At 55.5% G+C, this 27,660-nt stretch overlaps 1 protein-coding gene across 1 annotated transcript; it reads left to right on the top strand.

Moving 5' to 3' along the window:
- The first annotated feature begins 721 nt into the window (after positions 1 to 721).
- Positions 722 to 26,992, top strand: LOC144945681 (solute carrier family 23 member 1-like). Its single transcript, XM_078874249.1, has 12 exons — positions 722 to 799; positions 3,112 to 3,189; positions 5,386 to 5,552; positions 10,587 to 10,677; positions 14,588 to 14,805; positions 16,488 to 16,605; positions 19,901 to 20,057; positions 22,575 to 22,828; positions 24,085 to 24,249; positions 24,810 to 24,918; positions 25,410 to 25,505; positions 26,082 to 26,992. The coding sequence occupies exons 1-12, from the start codon at positions 722 to 724 to the stop codon at positions 26,309 to 26,311; spliced, it is 1,761 nt and encodes a 586-aa protein (XP_078730375.1). The 3' UTR covers positions 26,312 to 26,992.
- Positions 26,993 to 27,660: the final 668 nt, after the last annotated feature.

The following is a 27,660-nucleotide window of genomic DNA, read 5'->3' as shown; positions in this document are numbered from 1 at the left end:
TGAAATGAACACGGGTAGACACGCCGAGACACAGTGACACACACTGGGACACGCGCAGACACGGGGAGTTCACACAGAGACACGGCGGGAGGGACACACAGAGACTCAACGAGACGCTGAGACAGAGAGACACGCGCAGACACGGGGAGTTCACACAGAGACACGGCGGGAGGGACACACAGAGACTCAACGAGACGCTGAGACAGAGAGACACGCGCAGACACGCGGAGTTCACACAGAGACACGGCGGGAGGGACACACAGAGACTGAACGAGACGCTGAGACAGAGAGACACGTGGAGACACGCAGAGTTCACACAGAGACACGGCGGGAGGGACACACAGAGACTCAACGAGACGCTGAGACAGAGAGACACGCGCAGACACGGGGAGTTCACACAGAGACACGGCGGGAGGGACACACAGAGACTCAACGAGACGCTGAGACAGAGAGACACGCGCAGACACGCGGAGTTCACACAGAGACACGGCGGGAGGGACACACAGAGACTGAACGAGACGCTGAGACAGAGAGACACGTGGAGACACGCAGAGTTCACACAGAGACACGGCGGGAGGGACACACAGAGACTCAACGAGACGCTGAGACAGAGAGACACGCGCAGACACGCGGATTTCACACAGAGACACGGCGGGAGGGACACACAGAGACTGAACGAGACGCTGAGACAGAGAGACACGTGGAGACACGCGGAGACACGATGCCGAGTGTCCCGGGAAGAGTCGGAGACCGCCAGCACCCTGCGCTAAAGCTTCCCTCCGTCAACAGCCCTCCCTTGGTGAGTACTTGGGATCAGGGACCTGGCATCTGGGAACCTAGCACCTGGGACCAGGAACCTGGCATCTGAGACCAGGAACCTGGGACCACGACCCTGAGATCAGGCACCAGGGACCTGGGACCAGGGATCTGAGACCAGGAATCTGAGACCAGGGATCTGAGACCAGGAACCTGAGATCAGGAACTAGGGACCTGGGACCAGGGACCTGGGACCAGGGATCTGAGACCAGGGATCTGAGACCAAGAACCTGAGATCAGGAACCTGAGATCAGGAACCTGGGACCACGAACCTGAGATCAGGAACCAGGGACCTGGGAGCAGGGATCTGAGACCAGGGATCTGAGACCAGGAACCTGAGATCAGGAACCAGGGATCTGAGACCAGGGATCTGAGACCAAGAACCTGGAACCAGGGATCTGAGACCAGGAACCTGAGACCAGGAACCTGGGACCAGGGATCTGAGACCAGGGATCTGAGACCAGGAACCTGAGATCAGGAACCTGAGATCTGAGACGAAGAACCTGGGACCAGGGATCTGAGACCAGGGATCTGAGACCAGGAACCTGAGATCAGGAACCTGATATCAGGAACTAGGGACCTGGGACCAGGGATCTGAGACCAGGGATCTGGGACCCGGAACAGATATCTGAAACCAGGGACCTGGAACCAGGGACCTGGAACCATGAACCAGGGCCCTAAGATCATAGATTTATCGGTGCAAATGTATTGGCAACTGTGCTGCGCTGTGCATCTGTGTGTATACTTGTGTGTGTGTGTGTATCGGTTCGCGTGTGAAGTGGGGAGCGGTAGTGTAGCGGTTAGCGCGCTGCGCTACGAACCTGGCCACCCCAGTTCGATTTCCGCTCATCGCCACTTCGGAGACAAAGGCGGCCAGGCGTGGTGCTGGCCACACACCCCCTCGTGTGCCGTGCCGGCCTTCATAGCTGCTCGCTAACAGCACTTGCCCCTACAGTCTGTTAAGGCTATACGGGGGATTTTTATCTTTGTGTGTGCCTGTGTGACCATCGTGAGAGGAGCGGTGGTGCAGCGGTTGTTAGCGGGGACTGCGCTACGAACGCGGCGTCCCGAGTTCGATTCCCGTTCACGGCCACCAACACCAATCACGATTATTTAAAATTGCTATGTTATGTAAATAAAAAACAATTTGCTAAACCTTGGCCACAATATCAGGACTTGTCTTCATATAAATCAATGCATAGATTTCTGTTCATATGATTGTGGTTATGGTTGTAATTTATTAATCCCTAATCTCTGCCATTACATACAATGAAACCAGAAATGGTAAAAAAGTAAAAACAGGGAAATGTAATACAATACACTACTAGACATTATTGTAAAACATAAATAAAAAGTGCATCCCATGTGTTAGTGATTTTTTTTTTATATTTTAGGCAGGAAATTAGTTTTCAAATGTAGATATTTTTCTGGGTTGGGACCCCCAGACACCCTGGAAGATTTGGTCCCCCCAATGTTGACTCCATGGCTACGGCCTTGCCTGTGTATATATACCTGTGCTTGTACCTTCGTGGCTGGGAATGCGGGCTACATGACCCAGCCACCGCATGCCCAAGCAGCTTATGTTTGGCCGGATAGAGGGGAGCTTAACGGGCGCGGCACGGGCTAGAGGAGAGATGGAGTGATGTGGTACAGGAGGATGTGGAGCTGAGTGGACTTGCCTATGACTGGTACCAGCGGTGTCAAGACCGGCCTCTGTGGAGGAGGCTCGTGAAGGACGCTGCTGCTGGGCAGTTGGTGGCAGTCGCCCTCCAACAACAACGGAGGGCGGAGGAGTGACGCTCACAACAACGAGCGGAGCGCCGGGCGGCTAAAACTCAGCGAGTTGGCACAGCAAAGTACACGGCTGGTGCATCTGCCAGTCAGCCAACCCCACGGCACCTGGGCCTGTCCCGTGACCCTCCTGCCAGCGAGTCTTAGACACCTGACGTGGCGTCAAAGTGCACCTAGCCTGGCACCAGTGCCGTGGTAACGTCACCACCGCTTAATGGCGAACGGCGGCGGCTGTTGTTGTAACAGTGAGATTCTCACTCGCGGCCAACACCGGCGACGATTATCTCAACCGGTCCTGGGCCTCCTCCCCTAGGTCGACTCAGCCTCAAACTAGTACCTGGTGCGGTGTGTAAACATCGCCACTGGGGAGACAAAGGCGGTCTGGCGAGGTGTTGGCCACCCACCCCCTCGTGTGCTGTGCCGGCCTTTATAGGTGCTCGCTAACAGCACTTGCCCCAACAGTCTGTCACAGGCTACACGGGGGATCTTTGTCTTTGTGCCCAGGTCACCCCCTCGTCCACGCTCGCCTACTCCATCCTGGACTCGCCTCCATGGCCTCTCTGCCTGCTCCTTGGCCTACAGGTGCGACTACGCAGCACCTCCTCACCCACCTCCTCACCCACCTCCTCACCCACCTCCTCACCCACCTCCTCATCCACCTCCTCATCCACCTCCTCATCCACCACTCATCCACCTCCTCACCCACCTCCTCATCCACCACTCATCCACCTCCTCATCCACCACTCATCCACCTCCTCATCCACCACTCATCCACCTCCTCACCCACCTCCTCACCCACCTCCTCATCCACCACTCATCCACCTCCTCACCCACCTCCTCATCCACCACTCATCCACCTCCTCATCCACCACTCATCCACCTCCTCATCCACCACTCATCCACCTCCTCATCCACCACTCATCCACCTCCTCATCCACCACTCATCCACCTCCTCATCCACCTCCTCATCCACCACTCATCCACCTCCTCACCCACCTCCTCACCCACCTCCTCACCCACCTCCTCATCCACCTCCTCATCCACCTCCTCATCCACCACTCATCCACCTCCTCACCCACCTCCTCATCCACCACTCATCCACCTCCTCATCCACCACTCATCCACCTCCTCACCCACCTCCTCACCCACCTCCTCATCCACCACTCATCCACCTCCTCACCCACCTCCTCATCCACCACTCATCCACCTCCTCATCCACCACTCATCCACCTCCTCATCCACCACTCATCCACCTCCTCATCCACCACTCATCCACCTCCTCATCCACCACTCATCCACCTCCTCATCCACCTCCTCATCCACCACTCATCCACCTCCTCATCCACCACTCATCCACCTCCTCATCCACCTCCTCATCCACCACTCATCCACCTCCTCATCCACCACTCATCCACCTCCTCATGGTTCCAGCCATCTTCATCATAACTGCAACCATCACCTCATCTACCTCCTCATGGTTCCAGCCATCTTTACCATAACTGCAACCATCACCTCATCCACCTCCTCATGGCACAGCCATCTTCATCATAACTGCAACCATCACCTCATCCACCTCCTCATGGTTCCAGCCATCTTCATCATAACTGCAACCATCACCTCATCTACCTCCTCATGGTTCCAGCCATCTTTACCATACCTGCAACCATCACCTCCTCATGGCTCCAGCCATCTTCATCATAACTGCAACCATCACCTCATCCACCTCTTCATGGTTCCCGCCATCTTCATCATAACTGCAACCATCACCCCATCCACCTCCTCATGGCACCAGTGCCCAACCTCCCTCAAGGTTAAACACTACCCCTCATCACCAAATATCATCATCAGCGGCGGCAGCAGAAGCCATGATCAATCCACTGCTGGATGAAGGGCCTCCAACCCCCAAGCTGTCGCCATCTCTCCGGGGCACACGATGGAGTGATCCACCTTCGGCCTACACACAGGCTCCATGTCCGCTGCGGACGTCTCCTCGGGCACGTTCACCTCCGATTGGCAAAAATTACACAAATAACCGGAACCCACAAGTCTAAACCTAGCACCAATGTTAACCCCGACCCGAACCCCCTATCCCTGGCAATAACCTTTGAACCCTGACCCCTAACCCTACCCAAGCTATTATCAAATATTTAGCCTTCAGATTTTACTATTCAATATTTAGGGTTTGATATACACTGCTATTTAATATTTTTAACCCAGATTGAGATTAGTCAAAATTTGCTGTACTGCCTTCTGGCAGAGCCAGACACCCACGGGAAGGGAGTTTCACAACACCACCAACCCTTGCTGCTGCCTCCACAGTGCTGGATCACTGCAGGCAGCCACGTGCAGCAGCGTAGACACGAACATCGCTGTCATCACCACCACCGTCACCACCGCCATCACCACTGCCACTATTGTCACTACTACCATCACCACCACTGCCACCGTCACCACCACTACTACCACTGCTACCAACGCCACCACCACCATCGTCACGACCGCCACCATTGTGACCACCGCCACCACCACCACCACTACTAACACCGCTATCACCACCACCATTGTCACCACTACCATCACCACTGCTGCCACCATCACCGTGACCACCACTACTACCACCGGCATCACCACCACCATTGTCACCACCGCCACAACTACCACCGCCATCGCCACCGCCCGGCAAAATTCTACCAAACCCCTAACCGTGACTCTGCCCCCCCGCCCCCCTTCTCCCCGCTCCCCCCCCTCCCCGCGCCACCACCACGTGACGGGGGGCAGCATTGCGTGACGGCCATGGGGGGCCTCGTGGCCATCCCGCTGCTGCTGTCGCGCTTCCTCTGCGTCCCGCCCGGGCAGCCGGGCGACGAGGTGCGCAGCCACCTCGTCAGCACCATCCTCTTCGTGTCCGGGATGTGCACTCTGCTGCAGGCCACCGTCGGGATCAGGTGAGGAGAGGGGGGGGGGGGTGGCGAGGGCGGTGCGGGGGGGGTAAAGGTCTGGTGAGGGGTTGAGGGTCAAGTTAGGAGGTGGGTGTCAAGTGAGGGGGTCAGGGGTCAGGTGAGGGGGTGCGGATGGGTGTCGGGTGAGAGGGTGAGATTCAGTTTAGGGGGTGAGGGTCAGGTGAGAGTCAGGTACGGGGGTGAGCGTAAGATGAGGTGGGTGTCAGGTGAGGGGGTAGGGGTGAGGGTAAGGTAGATGCGGTTTCACATGGTATGACCGTTAGAGATGATTTGGGGAGGCCTTCATCGAGCACTGGATAGATCCTGGCTTATGCCTTTTTAAAGACATTTTACTCACCGCAGAGAACTGTAGTGACGCAACCGCACTCTATGATAGCTGGCGCCAAACTGTGCCACACGCCCTCCCGCATGGCTTTCTGGAAGCCTTGGTACTGGTAAAGTAATTGTATTAAATTTTTCCGGCTTCGTTTCGATGACGTACACGTACGTCATCAGAACCGAATCGGAAGAAAAACTGATGACGTAAAACTGCAATGATTTTAAATTAGACGTTTAGATATACATTTGCTTGTTATGTACGTGCGTGCGTTGAACTTTCTTTAGCGCGTACGTAGCCAACCGTGCGAATCGGAGGTGCGGGGGAAGAATGACAAACTAAGCACAGGTGGATGTGAGAGGTGGTTTTGAGGGACGAAGGTCGGTGATGGATATTCATATTCTTAGGTTTTTTCGGTAAAGTCACGTAGGTAAAAATTAAATGTAAATTAATAAAGGTAAAAGAAAAAGAAAAATCGCGACGTTTCGGAGGCAACGCAAGCTTCCATCTTCAGGTGGAACCGTCACAGCACGACAGCTGTATCAAGTAAATGAGAAAAAAAAAATGTTTCTTTTATTTATTTTACTTTTATTAATTTTAATTTTTACCTATGTGACTTTACCGAAAAAACCTAAGAATATGAATCCTTGCAGTCACGAAAGCTTCAAATCTAGAGTCGGTGATGGATTCGAGAGAGGTGTTTGTTTGTGGCGATGGATATGATGGATGCGATGGACGCGATGGACATGATGGATGCGATGGATGCGATGGATGTGATGGACTGGTGGACCAGAGTGATGGTGGCCGGCAATCAGTCTCAAGTCCTGGTTGGTGGGGGAGGGGTTAACTCAACCCATCATCCCTGCCTCCAGGGTCGACAAAATAGACATCACTTTGTGGGGAAGGTCAACAGGCTCACCCCCCGCCATAGGAATGTCGAATTGTAATCACTGGCTGCAGGGCTGTTAACGGAAAACAAGCACCGCGTCACCGCTCGTTTGAGATGTTTGATTGGACGGTTGTGATGGATGAGAGGGATAGATGGATGAGAGGGATGAGCAGGTGTTCGTGATGGAAGAGAGGGATGAGTGGATGGTAGTGATGGATGGATGGTGGTGATGGATGAATGGATGGTAGTGATGGATGGATGGTGGTGATGGATGAATGGATGGTAGTGATGGATGCGAGGGATGAATGGATGGTAGTGATGGATGCGTGGGATGAGTGGATGGTAGTGATGGATGGATGGTGGTGATGGATGAGTGGATGGTAGTGATGGATGGATGGTGGTGATGGATGAGTGGATGGTAGTGATGGATGGATGGTGGTGATGGATGAGTGGATGGTAGTGATGGATGCATGGGATGAGTGGATGGTAGTGATGGATGGATGGTGGTGATGGATGAGTGGATGGTAGTGATGGATGGATGGTGGTGATGGATGAGTGGATGGTAGTGATGGATGGATGGTGGTGATGGATGAGTGGATGGTAGTGATGGATGCGAGGGATGAGTAGATGGTCGTGATGGATAGATGGTGGTGATGGATGAGTGGATGGTAGTGATGGATGAGTGGATGGTAGTGATGGATGGATGGTGGTGATGGATGAGTGGATGGTAGTGATGGATGCGAGGGATGAGCGGATGGTACGGGTCGATCCACCCCATGCCGTGCCGGTTGTCAGCTAGCGAGGGGGTGGGATCGTCTCGTGTCTCTCCCCCGCACCCCACACGCTCCTTTTGACGGCGCTCCAACCGCATCTCTAAACGCGGTTCCTCGTGCAGCGGTGCCCCAGGGCGGTGCCAAATCCGGTGCTGCGGTCTCACGTCCTCCTCCGCCCCTCCCCCCCCCTCTTGATTGCTTTGGAATGTGGACAATGACACGCATGCCCTGCCCTCTGCTTACGCCTAGAAGCCTCGGCGGGCCTCAAGGACATCACTCTGTTGCGAGCAGGAGGGACGTGGCTACGTCGGTTCCTTCAGTCACGAATTCTATCCATGAGCCGGCACCAAAACCTCACCCCTCTCCCCGCCCCACCCCATCCCAAGCTCTGCTGTCCTCTGTATATGACGGTAGTTTTCATCGAAATAATAACGAGTGTTTTTACGTGAAGGATGAAACCAGAGCGACCCAGAGGAAAGCCAGAGAGGCAAACACCGTTTCCCGTGCAGATGGAACAGATGGGAGTCCACACTGTGCTGCACTGCCCTCTCCTGGCGAGCCAGGGGGTATGGCTCCGAATAAAATAAAATAAACTCATTCCGGGGTTCGGGCTTGAACCACCGATCCCCTCGGTCAACAGGCGGGATGACGCGCTGCCGGTGATGCCACGGAGGCCGCGAGAAGGTTCTCACCTGCTGAGAACATGGTGGCGTAATGGAACGCGACGCTCCCAAGGTGGATTCAGAAGCTGGGCGGCAGATGGTGCACCGCAATAATTGCACACGCGGGGCAGGGACGGTGGCGTTGTTTAACGTCCGTCGGTACGTGTGTGCACAGACAGATGTTGATGGCGCTTTGGGTGGCCGATGTGCACCAGGGGCGCCCGCCCCAAAAATAAATAAATGGACTTGACTCGACAGCATGGTGGAATACAGCTGGCTTCGTCAGCAATCAGGCAGCGCAGAGGTCACAGCCCGCGATCGTGACCATGACATTGAAGAAGCGTAGCGGAAGGCCGTTGACACACACGTGGCCGCGTCACGAGAGACCGCGGCCGAGTTATTCTCGAATCCACCGCAGGGCTTCTGCGGTTAACGCGTTCCTGCCGCAGTGCCGGTACACAGAGACATAATCAACGCCACCATCGTCAACAATAATAATAATAACGCCAGCGTCACCCAAGAAATTATCGGGCGTGTCGGGATAGGTCAGGTCACGTCCCTGACTTCACAACATTCAGAAGGACACGCACAAGTCAGTCATTCTCGTGATTTCAGATTATATTTGTAACTTTTATTTTTAACTTTTATTCCCACAAATTATAATCGAGTTTGGGATGCTTTCCCGGTAGTGTGAGTCTATATTGGTGTCAATGTAAGTCTACGGGTCTCTCTGTAATTCTGTGAGTCTATATAAGTCCGTGAGTCGCAATGTAAGTCTACCGGTCTCCCGATGCGAGCTTATGGCTCGCTATGCCTATGGGTCTCTATACCTATAGGGTTTTACGCCTATAGGTTTCTATTCCTATGGGTTTCTATGCCTATAGGTTTCTATGCCTATATGTTTCTATTCCTATAGGTTTCTATGCCTATGGGTCTCTATGCCTATAGGTTTCTATGCCTATAGGTTTCTATGCCTATGGGTTTCTATGCCTATAGGTTTCTATGCCTATAGGTTTCTATTCCTATAGGTTTCTATGCCTATGGGTCTCTATGCCTATGGGTCTCTATGGCTATGGCTCTCTATGCCTATGGGTCTCTATGTAAGGTACCCATGACAAGGCTGGGCCACCACCTCAGTGAACGAGCGTGTAATCGTGTGGGCGGCTGCTAAAACTCGGACTGGAGCCCCCAAGGTCTCAGCGGTGCAGGATCCGCGTCCGGATCTCCTCCACCTTTGTACTCAGGCCATAATTATATCCTCTTTACAGACCCTGAAACGACACGGCCATTATGATCCCCTTTGGCTATGCTAACCCTCCCCCTCCTGCTGATCCCATGCCTGGGGGCCCATGAATGGCTCCTCTGTGCAGCAGGGGTCTCAGCCATTGCCGAGGGGGGGGGGAGATTAAGACCCCACGTGATGGTGGTGGGGGGGGGTCTGGAGTGCATGGCCATGGGAGTTGAATCATCTGTAGCTGTAGGATTATTGTCAACAGCGTGTGTATGTGTGTGTGTATGTGTGTGTATGTATGTGTGTGTGCGTGTGTGGGGGAGCGGTAGTGTAGCGTTAAGAGCGCTGCGCTACGAACCTGGTGACCCGAGTTCCATTCCCGCTCACGGCCAACACCGGTGACGATTATTTGAACCGGTCTTGATCCTCCCCTAGGTCGACTCAGCCTCAAATGAGCAGCTGGTGCGGTGTGTAAAATATTAGAATCTCGAAGGAATCTCAGAAGTTGTTCTGTGATATCCTCTTCAGCGCGCCAATTCAGTAACATCTGGGGGTGTTGTGGAGAGGGGGGGTGGTACCGATCGCACAACCACGATTAATTTGTGGAGTATTAACAAAATACTTTAAATAAAATAATCAAGTCTTTATTGTAATAATAAGACGTTTTGATACGTAATATAAATTACGTAAATTAGGTATCAAAACGTCTCCGAGCACAGTTTGTTAGCCCGGGGGCAAAGCAAAATAACAAGCGGAGCATTTTTTAAATCGAATTTCGGCAACAAAAAAGAAAACGACCCTCACGATCTCAGGAGCCACAACGCGCCGTGGTGACGACGAGGCGAAGGTCCGTGATGAAGGACGTCGTGAAGTGGGGCCCTCATCACGGACCACGTTGGTAATCGTTGGTGAACACTGGCGAACGTTGGCGAACGTTGGGGAACGTTGGTGAACATTGGTGAACGTTGGCGAACGTTGGGGAACGTTAGCTCAAGGTTGGTGAACGTTGGTAATCGTTGGTGAACATTGGGGAACGTTAGCTCAACGTTGCTGAACGTTCGCAAAAGTCGATTCACATTGCCGACCGGCAGCTAACGGTCACGTGGTGCCCTCCGCCGCTGCCCCCCCCCCCCCCCCACCTTGTGCAGGCTGCCCATCGTGCAGGGTGGCACCTTCACGTTCCTGGTGCCCAGCGTCGCGCTGCTCTCCCTGCCCGAGTGGCGCTGCGAGGAGGCGGGGGCCGAGGGGGGGGGGGGCGGCCCCCCCGCCGGGCGGGGGGGGGTGGCCCCCCCCGGGACTCAACCACACAGCGGCGTCCGCCACCGCCATCTCCTGGCAGGCTCGAATCTGCGAGGTTGGTGAACGTCGTCGTCGTGATCAGCTCGTCATCGCTGCCGTGATCGCTGTCGTGGTGGTCTCACGGCCGTTGCCATGATCGTCGTCGTCGTTGTAATCCTCTCATAATCGTTACCATCATTATCTTCATCGTCGTCGTTGTAATCGTCTCATAATCGTTACCATCATCATCATCATCTTCATCGTCGTCGTCATAATCATCTCATGATCGTTAACATCATCATCGTCGTCGTCATAATCATCTCATGATCGTTACCATCATCATCTTCATCGTCGTCGTCGTCATAATCTCATGATCGTTACCATCATCATCTTCATCGTCGTCGTCATAATCATCTCATGATCGTTACCATCATCATCTTCATCGTCGTCATAATCTCATGATCGTTACCATCATCATCTTCATCGTCGTCGTCATAATCATCTCATGATCGTTACCATCATCATCTTCATCGTCGTCGTCATAATCATCTCATGATCGTTACCATCATCATCTTCATCGTCGTCATAATCTCATGATCGTTACCATCATCATCTTCATCGTCGTCGTCATAATCATCTCATGATCGTTACCATCATCATCTTCATCGTCGTCGTCATAATCATCTCACGATCGTTACCATCATCTTCATCGTCGCCGTCATAATCTCATGATCGTTACCATCATCATCTTCATTGTCGTCATAATCATCTCATGATCGTTACCATCATCATCTTCATCGTCGTCGTCATAATCATCTCATGATCGTTACCATCATCATCTTCATCGTCGTCGTCACAATCATCTCATGATCGTTACCATCATCATCTTCATCGTCATAATCATCTCATGATCGTTACCATCATCTTCATCGTCGCCGTCATAATCTCATGATCGTTACCATCATCATCTTCATCGTCGTCATAATCATCTCATGATCGTTACCATCATCATCTTCATCGTCGTCGTCATAATCATCTCATGATCGTTACCATCATCATCTTCATCGTCGTCATAATCATCTCATGATCGTTACCATCATCATCTTCATCGTCGTCGTCATAATCATCTCATGCTCGTTACCATCATCATCTTCATCGTCGTCGTCATAATCATTTCATGATCGTTACCATCATCATCATCATCTTCATCGTCGTCGTCATAATCATTTCATGATCGTTACCATCATCATCTTCATCGTCATAATCATCTCATGATCGTTGCCATCATCTTCATCGTCGCCGTCATAATCTCATGATCGTTACCATTATCATCTTCATCGTCATAATCTCATGATCGTTACCATCATCATCTTCATCGTCATAATCTCATGATCGTTACCATCATCATCTTCATCATCGTCGTCATAATCATCTCATGATCGTTACCATCATCATCTTCATCGTCGTCGTCATAATCATCTCATGATCGTTACCATCATCTTCATCGTCGCCGTCATAATCTCATGATCGTTACCATCATCATCTTCATCGTCGTCATAATCATCTCATGATCGTTACCATCATCATCTTCATCGTCGTCGTCATAATCATCTCATGATCGTTACCATCATCATCTTCATCGTCGTCATAATCATCTCATGATCGTTACCATCATCATCTTCATCGTCGTCGTCATAATCATCTCATGATCGTTACCATCATCATCATCTTCATCGTCGTCGTCATAATCATCTCATGATCGTTACCATCATCATCTTCATCGTCATAATCATCTCATGATCGTTACCATCATCATCTTCATCGTCGTCGTCATAATCATCTCATGATCGTTACCATCATCTTCTTCATCGTCATAATCATCTCATGATCGTTACCATCATCATCATCTTCATCGTCATAATCATCTCATGATCGTTACCATCATCATCTTCATCGTCGTCGTCATAATCATCTCATGATCGTTACCATCATCATCTTCATCGTCGTCGTCATAATCATCTCATGATCGTTAACCATGATCGTCTAGATCATCATAGGAAGTTTATCACTGCCTCTTTCCTCGCCCTCGCCATCTGCCATCCACTCACCTCTATCACTCTCTCCCTTCCCACGAATCTCTCATTCCCTCTCCCACTCTCTCCCTCTCTCGTCACCATGACTTGCCACCCTCGACTCCCCTGTCTCCCTCCATTGCTCACTCTGCCCCTTCCCCCCCTCTCTGCCCTGTCTCACCCTCTCCTCAATCTCCCTATCCACTCACCTCTCTCCTCCCTCTACCGCCCTCTCTCACCCCTCTACCGCCCTCTCTCACCCCTCTACCGCCCTCTCTCACCCCTCTACCGCCCTCTCTCACCCCTCTATCGCCCTCTCTCACCCCTCTACCGCTCTCTCTCACCCCTCTACCGCCCTCTCTCACCCCTCTATCGCCCTCTCTCACCCCTCTACCGCCCTCTCTCACCCCTCTATCGCCCTCTCTCACCCCTCTATCGCCCTCTCTCACCCCTCTACCGCCCTCTCTCCCCCCTCTACCGCCCTCTCTCACCCCTCTACCGCCCTCTCTCACCCCTCTACCGCCCTCTCTCACCCCTCTACCGCCCTCTCTCACCCCTCTACCGCCCTCTCTCACCCCTCTACCGCCCTCTCTCACCCCTCTACCGCCCTCTATCACCCCTCTACCGCCCTCTCTCCCCCCTCTACCGCCCTCTCTCACCCCTCTACCGCCCTCTCTCACCCCTCTACCGCCCTCTCTCACCCCTCTACCGCCCTCTCACCCCTCTACCGTCCTCTCTCACCCCTCTACCGCCCTCTCTCACCCCTCTGCCGCCCTCTCTCACCCCTCTACCGCCCTCTCTCACCACTCTACCGCCCTCTCTCACCCCTCTACCGCCCTCTCTCACCCCTCTACCGCCCTCTCTCACCCCTCTACCGCCCTCTCACCCCTCTACCGTCCTCTCTCACCCCTCTACCGCCCTCTCTCACCCCTCTATCGCCCTCTCTCACCCCTCTACCGCTCTCTCTCACCCCTCTACCGCCCTCTCTCACCCCTCTATCGCCCTCTCTCACCCCTCTACCGCCCTCTCTCACCCCTCTATCGCCCTCTCTCACCCCTCTATCGCCCTCTCTCACCCCTCTACCGCCCTCTCTCCCCCCTCTACCGCCCTCTCTCACCCCTCTACCGCCCTCTCTCACCCCTCTACCGCCCTCTCTCACCCCTCTACCGCCCTCTCTCACCCCTCTACCGCCCTCTCTCACCCCTCTACCGCCCTCTCTCACCCCTCTACCGCCCTCTATCACCCCTCTACCGCCCTCTCTCCCCCCTCTACCGCCCTCTCTCACCCCTCTACCGCCCTCTCTCACCCCTCTACCGCCCTCTCTCACCACTCTACCGCCCTCTCTCACCCCTCTACCGCCCTCTCTCACCCCTCTACCGCCCTCTATCACCCCTCTACCGCCCTCTCTCACCCCTCTACCGCCCTCTCTCCCCCCTCTACCGCCCTCTCTCACCCCTCTACCGCCCTCTCACCCCTCTACCGTCCTCTCTCACCCCTCTACCGCCCTCTCTCACCCCTCTGCCGCCCTCTCTCACCCCTCTACCGCCCTCTCTCACCACTCTACCGCCCTCTCTCACCCCTCTACCGCCCTCTCTCACCCCTCTACCGCCCTCTCTCACCCCTCTACCGCCCTCTCACCCCTCTACCGTCCTCTCTCACCCCTCTACCGCCCTCTCTCACCCCTCTACCGCCCTCTCTCACCACTCTACCGCCCTCTCTCACCCCTCTACCGTCCTCTCTCACCCCTCTACCGCCCTCTCTCACCCCTCTACCGCCCTCTCTCACCCCTCTACCGCCCTCTATCACCCCTCTACCGCCCTCCCTCACCCCTACAGCTGCAGGGCGCCATCATGGTGGCCTCGTGCTTCCAGATGCTGCTGGGCTGCTCTGGCGCGATGGGCTGGCTGCTGCGCCTGGTCGGGCCGCTCTCCATCGCGCCCACCGTGGCGCTCATCGGCCTCTCGCTCGTGCGCTCGGCCGCCACCAGCGCCGGCCACCACTGGGGCGTGGCCTGCATGTGAGTGCGCGGGTCATCGGGTCGCGAAGAGGTCGCGAGGAGGTCGCGGTAGGTTCGCCGACGTAGCCGCGGAGCCAAACTGCAGTTCTAGATTTGAAGCTTTCGTGACTGCAAGGATTCATATGCTTAAGTTTTTTCGGTAAAGTCACGTAGGTAAAAAAATGAAAATTAATATTTTACGTTTGGTATTCATATTCTTAGGTTGTTTCGGTAAAGTCACGTAGGTAAAAAAATTAAAAATAATAAAAGTAAAATATTAATTTTAATTTTTTACCTACGTGACTTTACCGAAAAAAAAGCTAAGAACATGAATACCAAACTGCAGTGCCCGCGATCCATCGCACCGCCGCTCCACCTCTTGGGGGCTTCGTTGGGTTAAACAAAAATCAATTCACTTTTAGAATCTGTCTGGTGATGACACCAGACCTTAGTCCGCGTCCGAGCGGCCGGTCGCGTTTGGGTGGATCGCAGATCGTAGCGGCCGAACGCGCGCTCGCAGCCACGATGGGCGACGAGCCGGGCGAGGGGCGCAGACCACGAATTGCCGGGACGATCGTCGCCCGGGCACGGCGAGGGAGGCGGGCCCGTCACGGCGCCTGCTCGCAACCGGTCGCTGAGACTTTCGGAAGCAACTCGCCGGTTGCAGGCGAAAAGCGAGTTGCGCGACTGCCGCACCGGGAAGATGGAATCGAATTGGCGATCGTAGGATGGGTGTGGTGGTTGTTGTGTTACGATTCAACTTTTTTTATTTGACCAGATAAGCACCACTGAGCTATGTAGATCACTTTCAGAAGCGACTTGGCCACGAGTGATAGCTCAACGAAATAGCTTATCACGTGTAAAGTAATAGCAGGAAAATACAGTACTATAAACGCACGTTGATGGAGGGAAAAACCGGAGGACCCGGAGAAATATCCACAACCTCCAGTATACTAGGCGAGGTAGTGAACATCTCGCCACCATGGCGTCCTCCGGCTGCGCCCCCAGTTCCCCACGCGACTCACACGGCCGTGAATCGACCGACGTGGACCACCTTGAAAAATAATGATGATGATTATCTCTGTATGTTCAACTTCTATCGCACCGTATGTAGCCAACCGTGCTAATCAGAGGTGCAGGGGAAGGACAAAAAACTAAACACAAAAAATGTTTCTAAAGAAAAAAGTGCATAGCTCCAGTGGCTTCCTAATATCAGAAGAGCATTCCAGACGGCCGCAGAAGGGTCTTCTGAAAGTGACCGTCTTTGTTCCACGGCTAGCCAAGAGCTGCTGCGAGGATGACCGGAGTTCGCGTGATGGTTTATGCTCCTTGACGAAATCAGCGAGGTACTGTGGTTCATTTGTGGCAAGCACTTTGTGTGCAATGAGTGCGACCTTACAACGCATTCGTTCAGCAACCGGAAGCCAATTCAGCTCGGCGAGCACTGGATGGACACGGTCGGATCTTGCAGTACCCCGTCACGACACGTGGTATTGTAGCACACGTGGTATTTGGCGCTATCGTGTTGACGGCGCAGAGCGATCATCGTCGCAAAGGAACGAAGGCGCCGCTGTGTTTCACAGATGGGTATCGTGTCACTCATCCACTCACCAACCCAGCCCATCACTCACTCACTCGCTCGCTCACTTACCAACCCACTCTTTTATTCACGCGCCACCATTGGGTCGTGCTCCCCCCACCAGGACGATCGCTCTCATCGTGCTGTTCTCCCAGTACCTGCGCGACCTCCATGTGCCGCTGCTGCCCGCGTGGCGGGGCGGACCGCGCCTCAAGCCCTTGCCGATCTTCAAGCTCTTCCCGGTACCTCGCGCCCACTCGGAGCGATCGCCGCCAACGCTGTTGCACAACGAGTGAACAGGGCATAGCCGGGGAGGCAGCAGAGGCGGACCGAGGGACAGTTCTGGGCGAGTGGTAATGCTAGCTTATGGTTGGCTAGACGGGTAGGGCTAGTGTGAGTGTGTGTGGCTGGCTAGACGGGTAGGGCTAGTGTGAGTGTGTGTGGCTGGCTAGACGGGTAGGGCTAGTGTGAGTGTGTGTGAGTGTCTGGCTGGCTAGACGGGTAGGGCTAGTGTGAGTGTGTGAGTGTCTGGTTGGCTAGACGAGTGGGGCTGGTGTGAGTGTGTGTGTCTGGTTGTCTATGCGAGTAGGGCTAGTGTGAGTGTGTGTGTCTGGTTGTCTAGACGAGTGGGGCTAGTGTGAGTGTGTGTGGCTGGCTAGACGGGTAGGGCTAGTGTGAGTGTGTGTGAGTGTCTGGCTGGCTAGACGGGTAGGGCTAGTGTGAGTGTGTGTGGCTGGCTAGACGGGTAGGGCTAGTGTGAGTGTGTGTGGCTGGTTAGACGGGTAGGGCTCGTGTGAGTGTGTGAGTGTCTGGCTGTCTAGACGAGTGGGGCTAGTGTGAGTGTGTGTGGCTGGCTAGACGGGTAGGGCTAGTGTGAGTGTGTGTGAGTGTCTGGCTGGCTAGACGGGTAGGGCTAGTGTGAGTGTGTGTGGCTGGCTAGACGGGTAGGGCTAGTGTGAGTGTGTGTGGCTGGTTAGACGGGTAGGGCTAGTGTGAGTGTGTGTGGTTGGCTAGACGGGTGGGGCTAGTGTGAGTGTGTGTGTGTGTGGCTGGCTAGACGGGTAGGGCTAGTGTGAGTGTGTGTGGCTGGTTAGACGGGTAGGGCTAGTGTGAGTGTGTGTGGCTGGTTAGACGGGTAGGGCTAGTGTGAGTGTGTGTGGTTGGCTAGACGGGTGGGGCTAGTGTGAGTGTGTGTGGCTGGTTAGACGGGTAGGGCTAGTGTGTGAGTGTCTGGTTGTCTAGACGAGTGGGGCTAGTGTGAGTGTGTGTGGCTGGCTAGACGGGTAGGGCTAGTGTGAGTGTGTGTGGCTGGCTAGACGGGTAGGGCTAGTGTGAGTGTGTGTGGCTGGTTAGACGGGTAGGGCTAGTGTGAGTGTGTGTGGTTGGCTAGACGGGTGGGGCTAGTGTGAGTGTGTGTGTGTGTGGCTGGCTAGACGGGTAGGGCTAGTGTGAGTGTGTGTGGCTGGTTAGACGGGTAGGGCTAGTGTGAGTGTGTGTGGCTGGTTAGACGGGTAGGGCTAGTGTGAGTGTGTGTGGTTGGCTAGACGGGTGGGGCTAGTGTGAGTGTGTGTGGCTGGTTAGACGGGTAGGGCTAGTGTGTGAGTGTCTGGTTGTCTAGACGAGTGGGGCTAGTGTGAGTGTGTGTGGCTGGCTAGACGGGTAGGGCTAGGGTGAGTGTGTGTGAGTGGCTGGCTGGCTAGACGGGTAGGGCTAGTGTGAGTGTGTGTGGCTGGCTAGACGGGTAGGGCTAGTGTGAGTGTGTGTGGCTGGTTAGACGGGTAGGGCTAGTGTGAGTGTGTGTGGCTGGTTAGACGGGTAGGGCTAGTGTGAGTGTGTGTGGCTGGTTAGACGGGTAGGGCTAGTGTGAGTGTGTGTGGCTGGCTAGACGGGTAGGGCTAGTGTGAGTGTGTGTGGCTGGCTAGACGGGTAGGGCTAGTGTGAGTGTGTGTGGCTGGTTAGACGGGTAGGGCTAGTGTGAGTGTGTGTGGCTGGTTAGACGGGTAGGGCTAGTGTGAGTGTGTGTGGCTGGTTAGACGGGTAGGGCTAGTGTGAGTGTGTGTGGCTGGTTAGACGGGTAGGGCTAGTGTGAGTGTGTGTGGCTGGTTAGACGGGTAGGGCTAGTGTGAGTGTGTGTGGCTGGTTAGACGGGTAGGGCTAGTGTGAGTGTGTGTGGCTGGCTAGACGGGTAGGGCTAGTGTGAGTGTGTGTGGCTGGCTAGACGGGTAGGGCTAGTGTGAGTGTGTGTGGCTGGCTAGACGGGTAGGGCTCGTGTGAGTGTGTGTGGCTGGTTGTCTAGACGGGTGGGGCTAGTGTGAGTGTGTGTGGCTGGTTGTCTAGACGGGTGGGGCTAGTGTGAGTGTGTGTGGCTGGTTGTCTAGACAGGTGGGCTAGTGTTTGACTGCACTCTCTATTCGCGAGCGCTGTCCGTGGTTCTAAACTGTCATCGGCAGGCGCCGTGACTGGATCACCACGATTTGGTGCCGAAAATGATACATATTTTTTTAAAAATCTTCCGATAGTGTTGTCGGTCTGTCTTGTTCCCTGTTGATTGTCTCATTGGCAACATGTTTCTGTTTTGTCGGCATCGTTCGTGCCGCGCCGTCTGCACCGTCCGTCTCACTCGTTGTCTCGGGAGCACCGCCTTTGCTCATTTGTTCCGTCTCGTTTGCGTTGTTGTATGCGTTGTTGTTCCGTTGTTGTATGCGTTGTTGTTCCGTTGTTGTATGCGTTGTTGTTCCGTTGTTGTATGCGTTGTTGTTCCGTTGTTGTATGCGTTGTTGTTCCGTTGTTGTACGCGTTGTTGTTCCGTTGTTGTACGCGTTGTTGTACGCGTTGTTGTACGCGTTGTTGTACGCGTTGTTGAGTCTCGTTTGCGTTGTTTCGTTTGTTCCGGTCCCATTCATCTTAACGGAGAGAAAATGTGCTTAACGTTATACCTCAGGATCGCATGCCTTTAACGTTAATGCAAGAATCAATGTTCACCAACGACTCCTTCCGTGCATGCGTCCACCGGAGGGCGCTGCCTGGAGTGCTGACCTCCCTCCGCTGTCCACACCTCTGCTTAGTACGGTGCGAAAGAAGTTCAACATACATACAAGGACGTGCTGCCAATGCGTGTCTGTGCGTGCGTATGCGCGGCAGTGGGGAGCGGTGGCGCAGTGGTTAGGGCGCCGCACTATGAATCTGGCAAAAACCAATTTGGATTCCCAATCGTCGTAGCGGCGAATATTTGAGCCGGTCCTGGGCCACTCCGAAGTCGACTCAGCCTCAAATGAGCACGTTTGGCTAAGTACGGTGCGAAATAACTTCAACGTACATACAAACGGGTACCTGGAGCGGTGAGTAGTAAACATCGTCACTGGGGAGACAAAGGCGGCCGGGCGTGGTGCTGGCCGCCTGCCCCCTCGTGCGCCGTGCCGGCCTTTCATAGGTGCCACTCGCTAACTGCACTTGCCCCAAAAAGTCAATTAAGGCTCTCCGGAAGGATCTTTGTGCCGCGTGTGTGTGTGTGCACACACCCCCCCCCCCCCCCCCCAGGTGCTGTTGGGGATGGGGCTGGCCTGGCTCGTGTGCCACCTACTCACCGTGTGTGGGGGCCTGCCACACCAACCCGATGCCTACGGCTACCTGGCCCGCACCGACCTCAAGGCCGAGGCGATGGGGAGCGCTCCCTGGATTTACCTGCCCTACCCAGGTAGAGTGCGCAAGGAAGCACGGAGAGAATCAAGGTGGGGAAGACGATCAGAAAGAGACAGACACGGGTCCGGGACAACATCGCATTGGTCCTCATCCAGCAGTGGAAAGAACACGGTGACGATGACGTGTGGAGATAGGCACGCTTGGAATTACACTGAGAGACAGAAAGAGGAGCTCGTGGATTAGAGAAGACACTCAAAGTGGAGACGTCAAATTGATTGTTAAGAAAGGGAGTGGGCTCCCGGGTTGTATGCTATTTGCGAGATGTTAATCACCTCGCCTGGTATGCAGGAGGTTGTGGGTTCGATCCAGACCCTGACGCCTGCTGCTGTATATTTGAGTTTGCGTGTCTCTCTTTCTCTCTCATCATCATCACGGTGGCTAGGAGATGTTAACTACCTCGCCTGGTATACAGGAGGTCGTGGGTTCGATCCAGACCCTGAGGCCTGCTGCTGTATATTTGGAGTTTGCGTGTCCCTCTCATCATCATCACGGTGGCTAGGAGATGTTAACTACCTCGCCTGGTATGCAGGAGGTCGTGGGTTCGATCCAGACCCTGACGCCTGCTGCTGTATATTTGAGTTTGCGTGTCTCTCTTTCTCTCTCATCATCATCACGGTGGCTAGGAGATGTTAACTACCTCGCCTGGTATACAGGAGGTCGTGGGTTCGATCCAGACCCTGAGGCCTGCTGCTGTATATTTGGAGTTTGCGTGTCCCTCTCATCATCATCACGGTGGCTAGGAGATGTTAACTACCTCGCCTGGTATGCAGGAGGTCGTGGGTTCGATCCAGACCCTGACGCCTGCTGCTGTATATTTGAGTTTGCGTGTCTCTCTCATCATCATCATCATCACGGTGGCTAGATGTTAACTTCCTCGCCTGGTATGCAGGAGGTCGTGGGTTTGATCCAGACCTTGACGCCTGCTGCTGTATATTTGGAGTTTGCGTGTTCTCCCCGTGGTCACGTGGATTTTTCCTCTGGGTCAACAGGGGGGGCAGATTTCATCCAACTGTGAATAGATCATGGTTGATAATGACGACATACAAAGTCACTGTATTGTATTGCATCTATCGGGCAGTGCAGCAGACACACTACATGCTTCACGTATGTATATTGAACTTCTTTCACACTCTACGTAGCCAACCGTGCTTTTCGGAGGTACACAACGCAATTCTCGGTGCAATAGAAATGTACATCACAACCATCGCTCAGCTCTGCGTTATTCTGGCATTGCACGTCGAGTTGGACGGCGATCATATCGACAAAGATTCCCCATATAGCCTCATCCAGACTGTTGGGGCAAGTGCCGTTAGTGAATGAATACCGGCACGGCGCACGAGGGAGGGTGAAGGGGGTGGGGTGTGGCTGGCACCACGCCCGGCCACCTTTGTCTCCCCATCGCTGAAGTTTGCACCAGAGACTAATTTGTTAAGGCCGAGCCGACCTAGGAGAGGATTTCGTGGCGCTGGGCGCTTTCCACTGCGCCACCACGATGGCGACGGTGACACCGCCGCTCGCTGCACGTGTGCCGTTAAAGAGCTTCACAGCTCATCGGATTTCTCCAGGATAAATAATTATTCTGATTCTCAGCACTCACTCCGCTCGCCTCGTGCACCCCCCTCTACACACTACCCCCCCCACTCCCCCCCGCCCCCCCACTCCCCCCCACCAACTCCCCTCCACCCACCACCCCCCCAACCCACCACCCCCCTGCACCGCTCCCCCACCTCCCGCCCGCCCCCCCACCCACCCACCCACCCACCACCCCCCCCCACCCAACTACCCACCAAAACCCCCACCCACCCCGCGCCCACCACCCCCCACCCACCGCTCCCCCCACCCACCCACCACCTCCCCACCCACCGCTCTCCCCACCCACCCACCCACCTACCCACCAAAACCCCCACCCACCCCCACCCCGCGCCCACCACCACCCCACCCACCGCTCCCCCCACCCACCCACCACCCCCCCACCCACCGCTCCCCCCACCCACCCACCACCCCCCCACCCACCACCCCCCCACCCACCCCTCCCCCCACCCACCCACCATCCCCCCACCCACCCACCACCCCCCCCACCCACCGCTCCCCCCGCCCCCCCCCCCACCCACCGCTCCCCCCACCCACCCACCACCCCCCCACCCACCGCTCCCCCCACCCACCGCTCCCCCCACCCACCCACCACCCCCCCCACCCACCCACCACCCCCCCCACCTACCGCTCCCCCCACCCACCCGCCACCCCCCTCACCCACCGCTCCCCCCACCCACCGCTCCCCCCACCCACCCACCACCCCCCCACCCACCCACCACCCCCCCCACCTACCGCTCCCCCCACCCACCCGCCACCCCCCCACCCACCGCTCCCCCCACCCACCGCTCCCCCCACCCACCCACCACCCCCCCACCCACCCACCACCCCCCCACCTACCGCTCCCCCCACCCACCCGCCACCCCCCTCACCCACCGCTCCCCCCCCCCACGCCCCCCCACCCCGCCCCCCACCGCGGCAGGCCAGTGGGGCGTCCCGAGCGTGAGCGCTGCTGGCGCGGTGGGGATGCTGGCCGGCGTGGTGTCGTCCGTGGTGGAGTCGGTGGGCGACTACCACGCGTGCGCCCGCCTCTCGGGCGCGCCGCCGCCCCCGCGCCACGCCGTCAACCGCGGCATCGCCCTCGAGGGCCTCGGCTGCCTCCTGGCCGGCGCCTGGGGCACCGGTAACGGCACCACCTCCTACAGCGAGAACGTCGCGGCCATCGGCATCACCAAGGTGACGGAGGGCGAGGAGGAGGATGAGGAGGGGTTGTTAAGGATGAGTAGGGGTTGCTAAGGAGGAGGGGTGGCTAAGGAGTAGGGGTTGCTAAGGAGTAGGGGGTTGCTAAGGAGTAGGGGGTTGCTAAGGAGTAGGGGGTTGCTAAGGAGTAGGGGTTGTTCAAGAGTAGGGGTTGTTAAGGATGAGTAGGGGTTGCTAAGGAGTAGGGGTTGCTAAGGAGTAGGGGTTGTTAAGGAGTAGGGGTTGTTAAGGAGTAGGGGTTGTTAAGGAGTAGGGGTTGTTAAGGAGTAGGGGTTGTTAAGGAGTAGGGGTTGTTAAGGAGTAGAGGTTGTTAAGGAGTAGAGGTTGTTAAGGAGTAGGGGTTGCTAAGGAGTAGGGGTTGTTAAGGAGTAGGGGTTGTTAAGGAGTAGAGGTTGTTAAGGAGTAGGGGTTGTTAAGGATGAGTAGGGGTTGTTAAGGAGTAGGGGGTTGCTAAGGAGTAGGGGTTGCTAAGGAGTAGGGGTTGTTAAGGATGAGTAGGGGGTTGTTAAGGATGAGTAGGGGTTGCTAAGGAGTAGGGGGTTGCTAAGGAGTAGGGGTTGCTAAGGAGTAGGGGTTGCTAAGCGTAGGGGTTAAGGATGTGTAGGGGGTTGCTAAGGAGTAGAGGTTGCTAAGGAGTAGCGGTTGTTAAGGAGTAGGGGTTAAGGATGAGTAGGGGTTGCTAAGGAGTAGGGGTTGCTAAGGAGTAGGGGTTGCTAGGAATAGGGGTTGCCAGGAATAGATGTTGCTAAGGAGTAGGGGTTGCTAAGAGTATGGGTTGCTCAGGAGTAGGGGTTGCTAGGGAGTAGGGGTTGTTAAGGAGTAGGGGTTGTTAAGGATGAGTAGGGGTTGCTAAGGAGTAGGGGTTGCTAAGGTGTATGGGTTGCCAGGAGTAGGGGTTGCTAAGGAGTATGGGTCGCCAGGAGTAGGGGTTGCTAGGAGTATGGGTTGCTAAGAGTATGGGTTGCTAAGTGTATGGGTTGCCAGGAGTAGGGGTTGCTAAGGAGGAGTAGGGGTTGCTAAGGATGAGTAGGGGTTGTTAAGGAGTATGGGTTGCTAAGGATGAGTAGGGGTTGCCAGGAGTATGGGTTCCTTGGAGGGGACGTAGCCCCATGCATAAAATTATCCTGTGCTCTGTCCCCGTGTCTCTAACTCCCCGTATCTCCTCCGTGTCCCCCACGCCCCCATGTCCCCCACGCCTCCGTGTCTATCCCCCCCCCCCTCCCGTGGCCCAGGTGGGTAGCCGCTCGGTGGTGCTCTCTGCGGGGCTCTGGCTGCTGCTGCTCGGCGTGTTTGGCAAGGCCGGCGCGCTGCTCGCCTGCATCCCCGAGCCCGTCATCGGCGGCATGCTCATCGTCATGTTCGGCGTCATCACCGCCGTCGGGATCTCCAGCCTCCAGGTGAGCGGGGATTTGTGGCATCGCCACGGCGACGGGAGGGGATGGGGTCGGCACGGTGACGGTGGAGTTTCCACGGCGATGGCGGTGGTCTCCAACTCACGCTCCGCGCCGTCACCGTCCCGCACGGATAAGCGAGCTCAAACAACCTGGCGTGGGGCGCCTTTCATCTAGCAGTGGATTGATGAAGGCCTGTAAACATTACCCCCACCATTTTTCGATATAAAGCTTTCGTGACTGCAGGGATTCATCTTCTTGGTTCTTTCGGTAAAGTCACGTAGAAGGGAAGTAATAAAATAATAAAAATTAAACATAATAAAATAATTCTCACGACGTTTCGGCCACAACGCAAGCAGCCGTCCTCAGGTGAAGACCAGGTCTGTCGGGGAGACAGCGTCTGAATGACCCCCACGCCTCCGTGTCCCCGACTTCCCTTCTACGTGACTTTACCGAAAGAACCAAGAAGATTACCCCACCAGTACTGCTGTCGGGATCCCTGGGTTTAGTGAGTTCTTGGCCACGCGCCCCACCTCCCCTCCCCACCCCCCTCTCCGCCCCCACAGTTTGCCGACATGAACTCCCCCCGCAACATCTTCATCGCCGGCTTCTCGCTCTTCGTTGGGCTCGCCGTGCCCGCCTGGCTCGAGCAGAACCCCGAGTCCATCGCCACCGGTGAGACCGCATCGCTCACAAACACAAAGACGCCCCGTGCAGCCTTCACAGGCCGTTGGGTCGAGTGCTGTTAGTGAGTAGCTCCTGTGAAGGCCGGCATGGGTGGGTGGCCAGCACGACGCCCGGCCGCCTTTGTCTCTCGACTGGCGATTTTTCACACCTCTCCAGGTACTCATTTGAGGCTGAGTCGACCTAGGAGAGGCCCAGGACCGGTTCAGATAATCGTCACTGACGTTGGCCATGAGCGGTAATCGAACCCGGGTCGGCGGGATCGTAGCGCAGTGCGCTAACCGCTACACCACCGCTCCCACACACACGCACAGGTTGGGGTCAGGGGTCAGGGGTCGGGGGTTCGGTCAGCTCAGATAGCCACCTGTCCCAGCCTCACACACACACAGACACACGTCCGTCCTTACTGGCCCCCCCCCCACCCTCCCCACCACCCCCCACCCTCCCCACCACCCCCCACCCCGCCCATCCCTCCCACACAGGTGTGCCAGGGCTGGACCAGGTGATACAGGTGTTGCTCACCACCAGCACCTTCGTGGGTGGAGCCCTGGGCTTCATCCTGGACAACACGGTGCCCGGTGCGTGAGCGCGGACGGGTCGGGGTGGACCGTGACGGAGTCCAGCTGATGTCTCTCTCTCCGTGTCTCTGTTGGTCAGCGGGGAGCGGCGGCACGGGTTAGCGTGCCACGCTACGAAGCCGGCCACCCGAGTTCGATTCCCGCTCAGGGCCAAAAACGGTGCCGAATATCGGACTCAGCCTCAATTGATGACCTGGTGCGGTGTGTAAACGTCAGTACTGGGGAGACAAAGGTGGCCGGGCGTGGCGCTGGCCACCCAGCCCCTCGTGTGCCATGCCGGCCTGCATAGGTGCTCGCTAACAGCACTTGCCCCAACAGTCTGTTCAAGGCTACACGGGGATCTTTGGCTCATGCCTGTGTCCCCATTTGTACACAGCCTCGGCCGTGTATCGCTCAGCTGCCGTGTTGATTTACGATTCCTATCTACGTAGCCCTCGCCCATGGCACAGAGACATGGGCATAGACAACCCATGCCACCATGCGCCCTCAAGCCACTGGGGCGATCCAACCCTCGTGTATCTTCCCCACGGCCCCACGGTCGATGTCTCATCCCCCGTGTCCGCCCGTGTCTCGCAGGCTCGTCGGAGGAGCGCGGTCTGGAGGCGTGGAGACGTGCACACGGAGAGACCGACGGCTCGGACTCCTCCGCCTACTCCCCCGAACTCCAGAACTGCTACGACCTCCCCCTGGATCTGTCCAGGCTGCCCCGCCTGGCTGCGCTTTGCCGCGTGCTGCCCTGCTGCCCCAGCCCTGCCCTCCCGCCGCCACTGCCCCCGGTGGACAAGGATATTCCGTGCGACGTGTGATTGTGATCCCTTGGGAGTCCCTTAGACACACTCCACCCCCCCCAAGTCCTCGAGCCGTCTCTCGATACCCAGAGAGGGATTGGATGAGGGACACATTTGTTGGGGAGCGAGTGGCAAGCGAAGGGAAATTCAAGTGCCTAAATTTCGATTTAAAGCTTTCGTGACTGCAGGGATTCATCTTCTTGGTTCTTTCGGTAAAGTCACGTAGTAGGGAAGTAATAAAATAATAAAAATAAAACAAGTGCCGCCCGTTTGGTTGTAGCGAGGGCCTCTCTCTCTAAGGGTGTGAGAGAGGGAGGGTCTCGAGTTGGCAGAGGTCTTACGCTGTTTTTGTGTTTACCGCTACACTACCACTCCCCACACTCTCTCGTCTACACAACCACTGACACACACACACTCATTCACATGTTCATCCACCAATTCACTCACCCACTAATTAATTTACTCACCCCCCTGCCAACTCTTCTACCCACCCACTCACTCACACACTAACTCACACAAACTCAAACGCACTTGCTCACCCACTGACTCATTCACCCAGCCATATACTCATGCACTTGCTCAGTCACCCACTCACCCACCTGCCTACTCTTACACCCACAAAGACACAAACACCCACTCACTCACTCGTTCTCGTTCACCCATCCACTCACTTTTTTCGAACGGCTTTTCGTGTTTAGTTTGTTGTCCCTCCCCCGTACCTCCGGGCAGCACGCTTGGCTACGTACGGTACGAAAGAAGTTCAACGTACACACACGTACGTACGTTCCCCATGAAGTATCACCCTCTCTGTGGCTCCCGGGAAGAGGCTGTGGCTCCGTGGGCTTTTGTGGTTTAGGATTATTTTTTAAACAGTGCACATAAATGCGTTCTCAACGCAGTAAACACGCGCATTAAAAAGGATCAGTTTCATAGTTTTTTTGTAAGGGTGTGGTCCTGGCTCTAACCGTAGCCAAGTCCAGCATGAGGATAAACCATAACCCTGACCCACTCTCTCTGCCGCAGCGTTCTTCATTGCAAAGCCCCATGGCCACTTGGCGGCCGCTAACGTGCAGCCCCCGACAATACACAAAGAGTGAGAACACCACCCCATCGTCATCGTGCTGCTGCTGTAAAACCCCAATGGTTTATCGAATGTCTGGCCGCCCTCACACTGATGATGTCTTATCAGCAAAAGAGCCCCCCCCCCCCCCCACTCTGAAAATCTGTGAAGAACACTGCTCTAACCCTAACCCAGCAAATGAGGCTAAACCGTGGCCCCAATCTGAACTATGACCCTAACCCAGCCCCGTACTCTAACCGTAACCTAGCAAAGAATGAGCCGAGACCAGGGGTCGGCAAACCTGGAG

The sequence above is a fragment of the Lampetra fluviatilis genome, chromosome 38 (genome assembly GCF_964198595.1).
Source record: "Lampetra fluviatilis chromosome 38, kcLamFluv1.1, whole genome shotgun sequence".
In the NCBI taxonomy this organism is placed as follows: domain Eukaryota; kingdom Metazoa; phylum Chordata; class Hyperoartia; order Petromyzontiformes; family Petromyzontidae; genus Lampetra; species Lampetra fluviatilis.
Note: the sequence above shows the minus strand (reverse complement) of the source record. Positions and strands in the feature narration are given on the sequence as shown.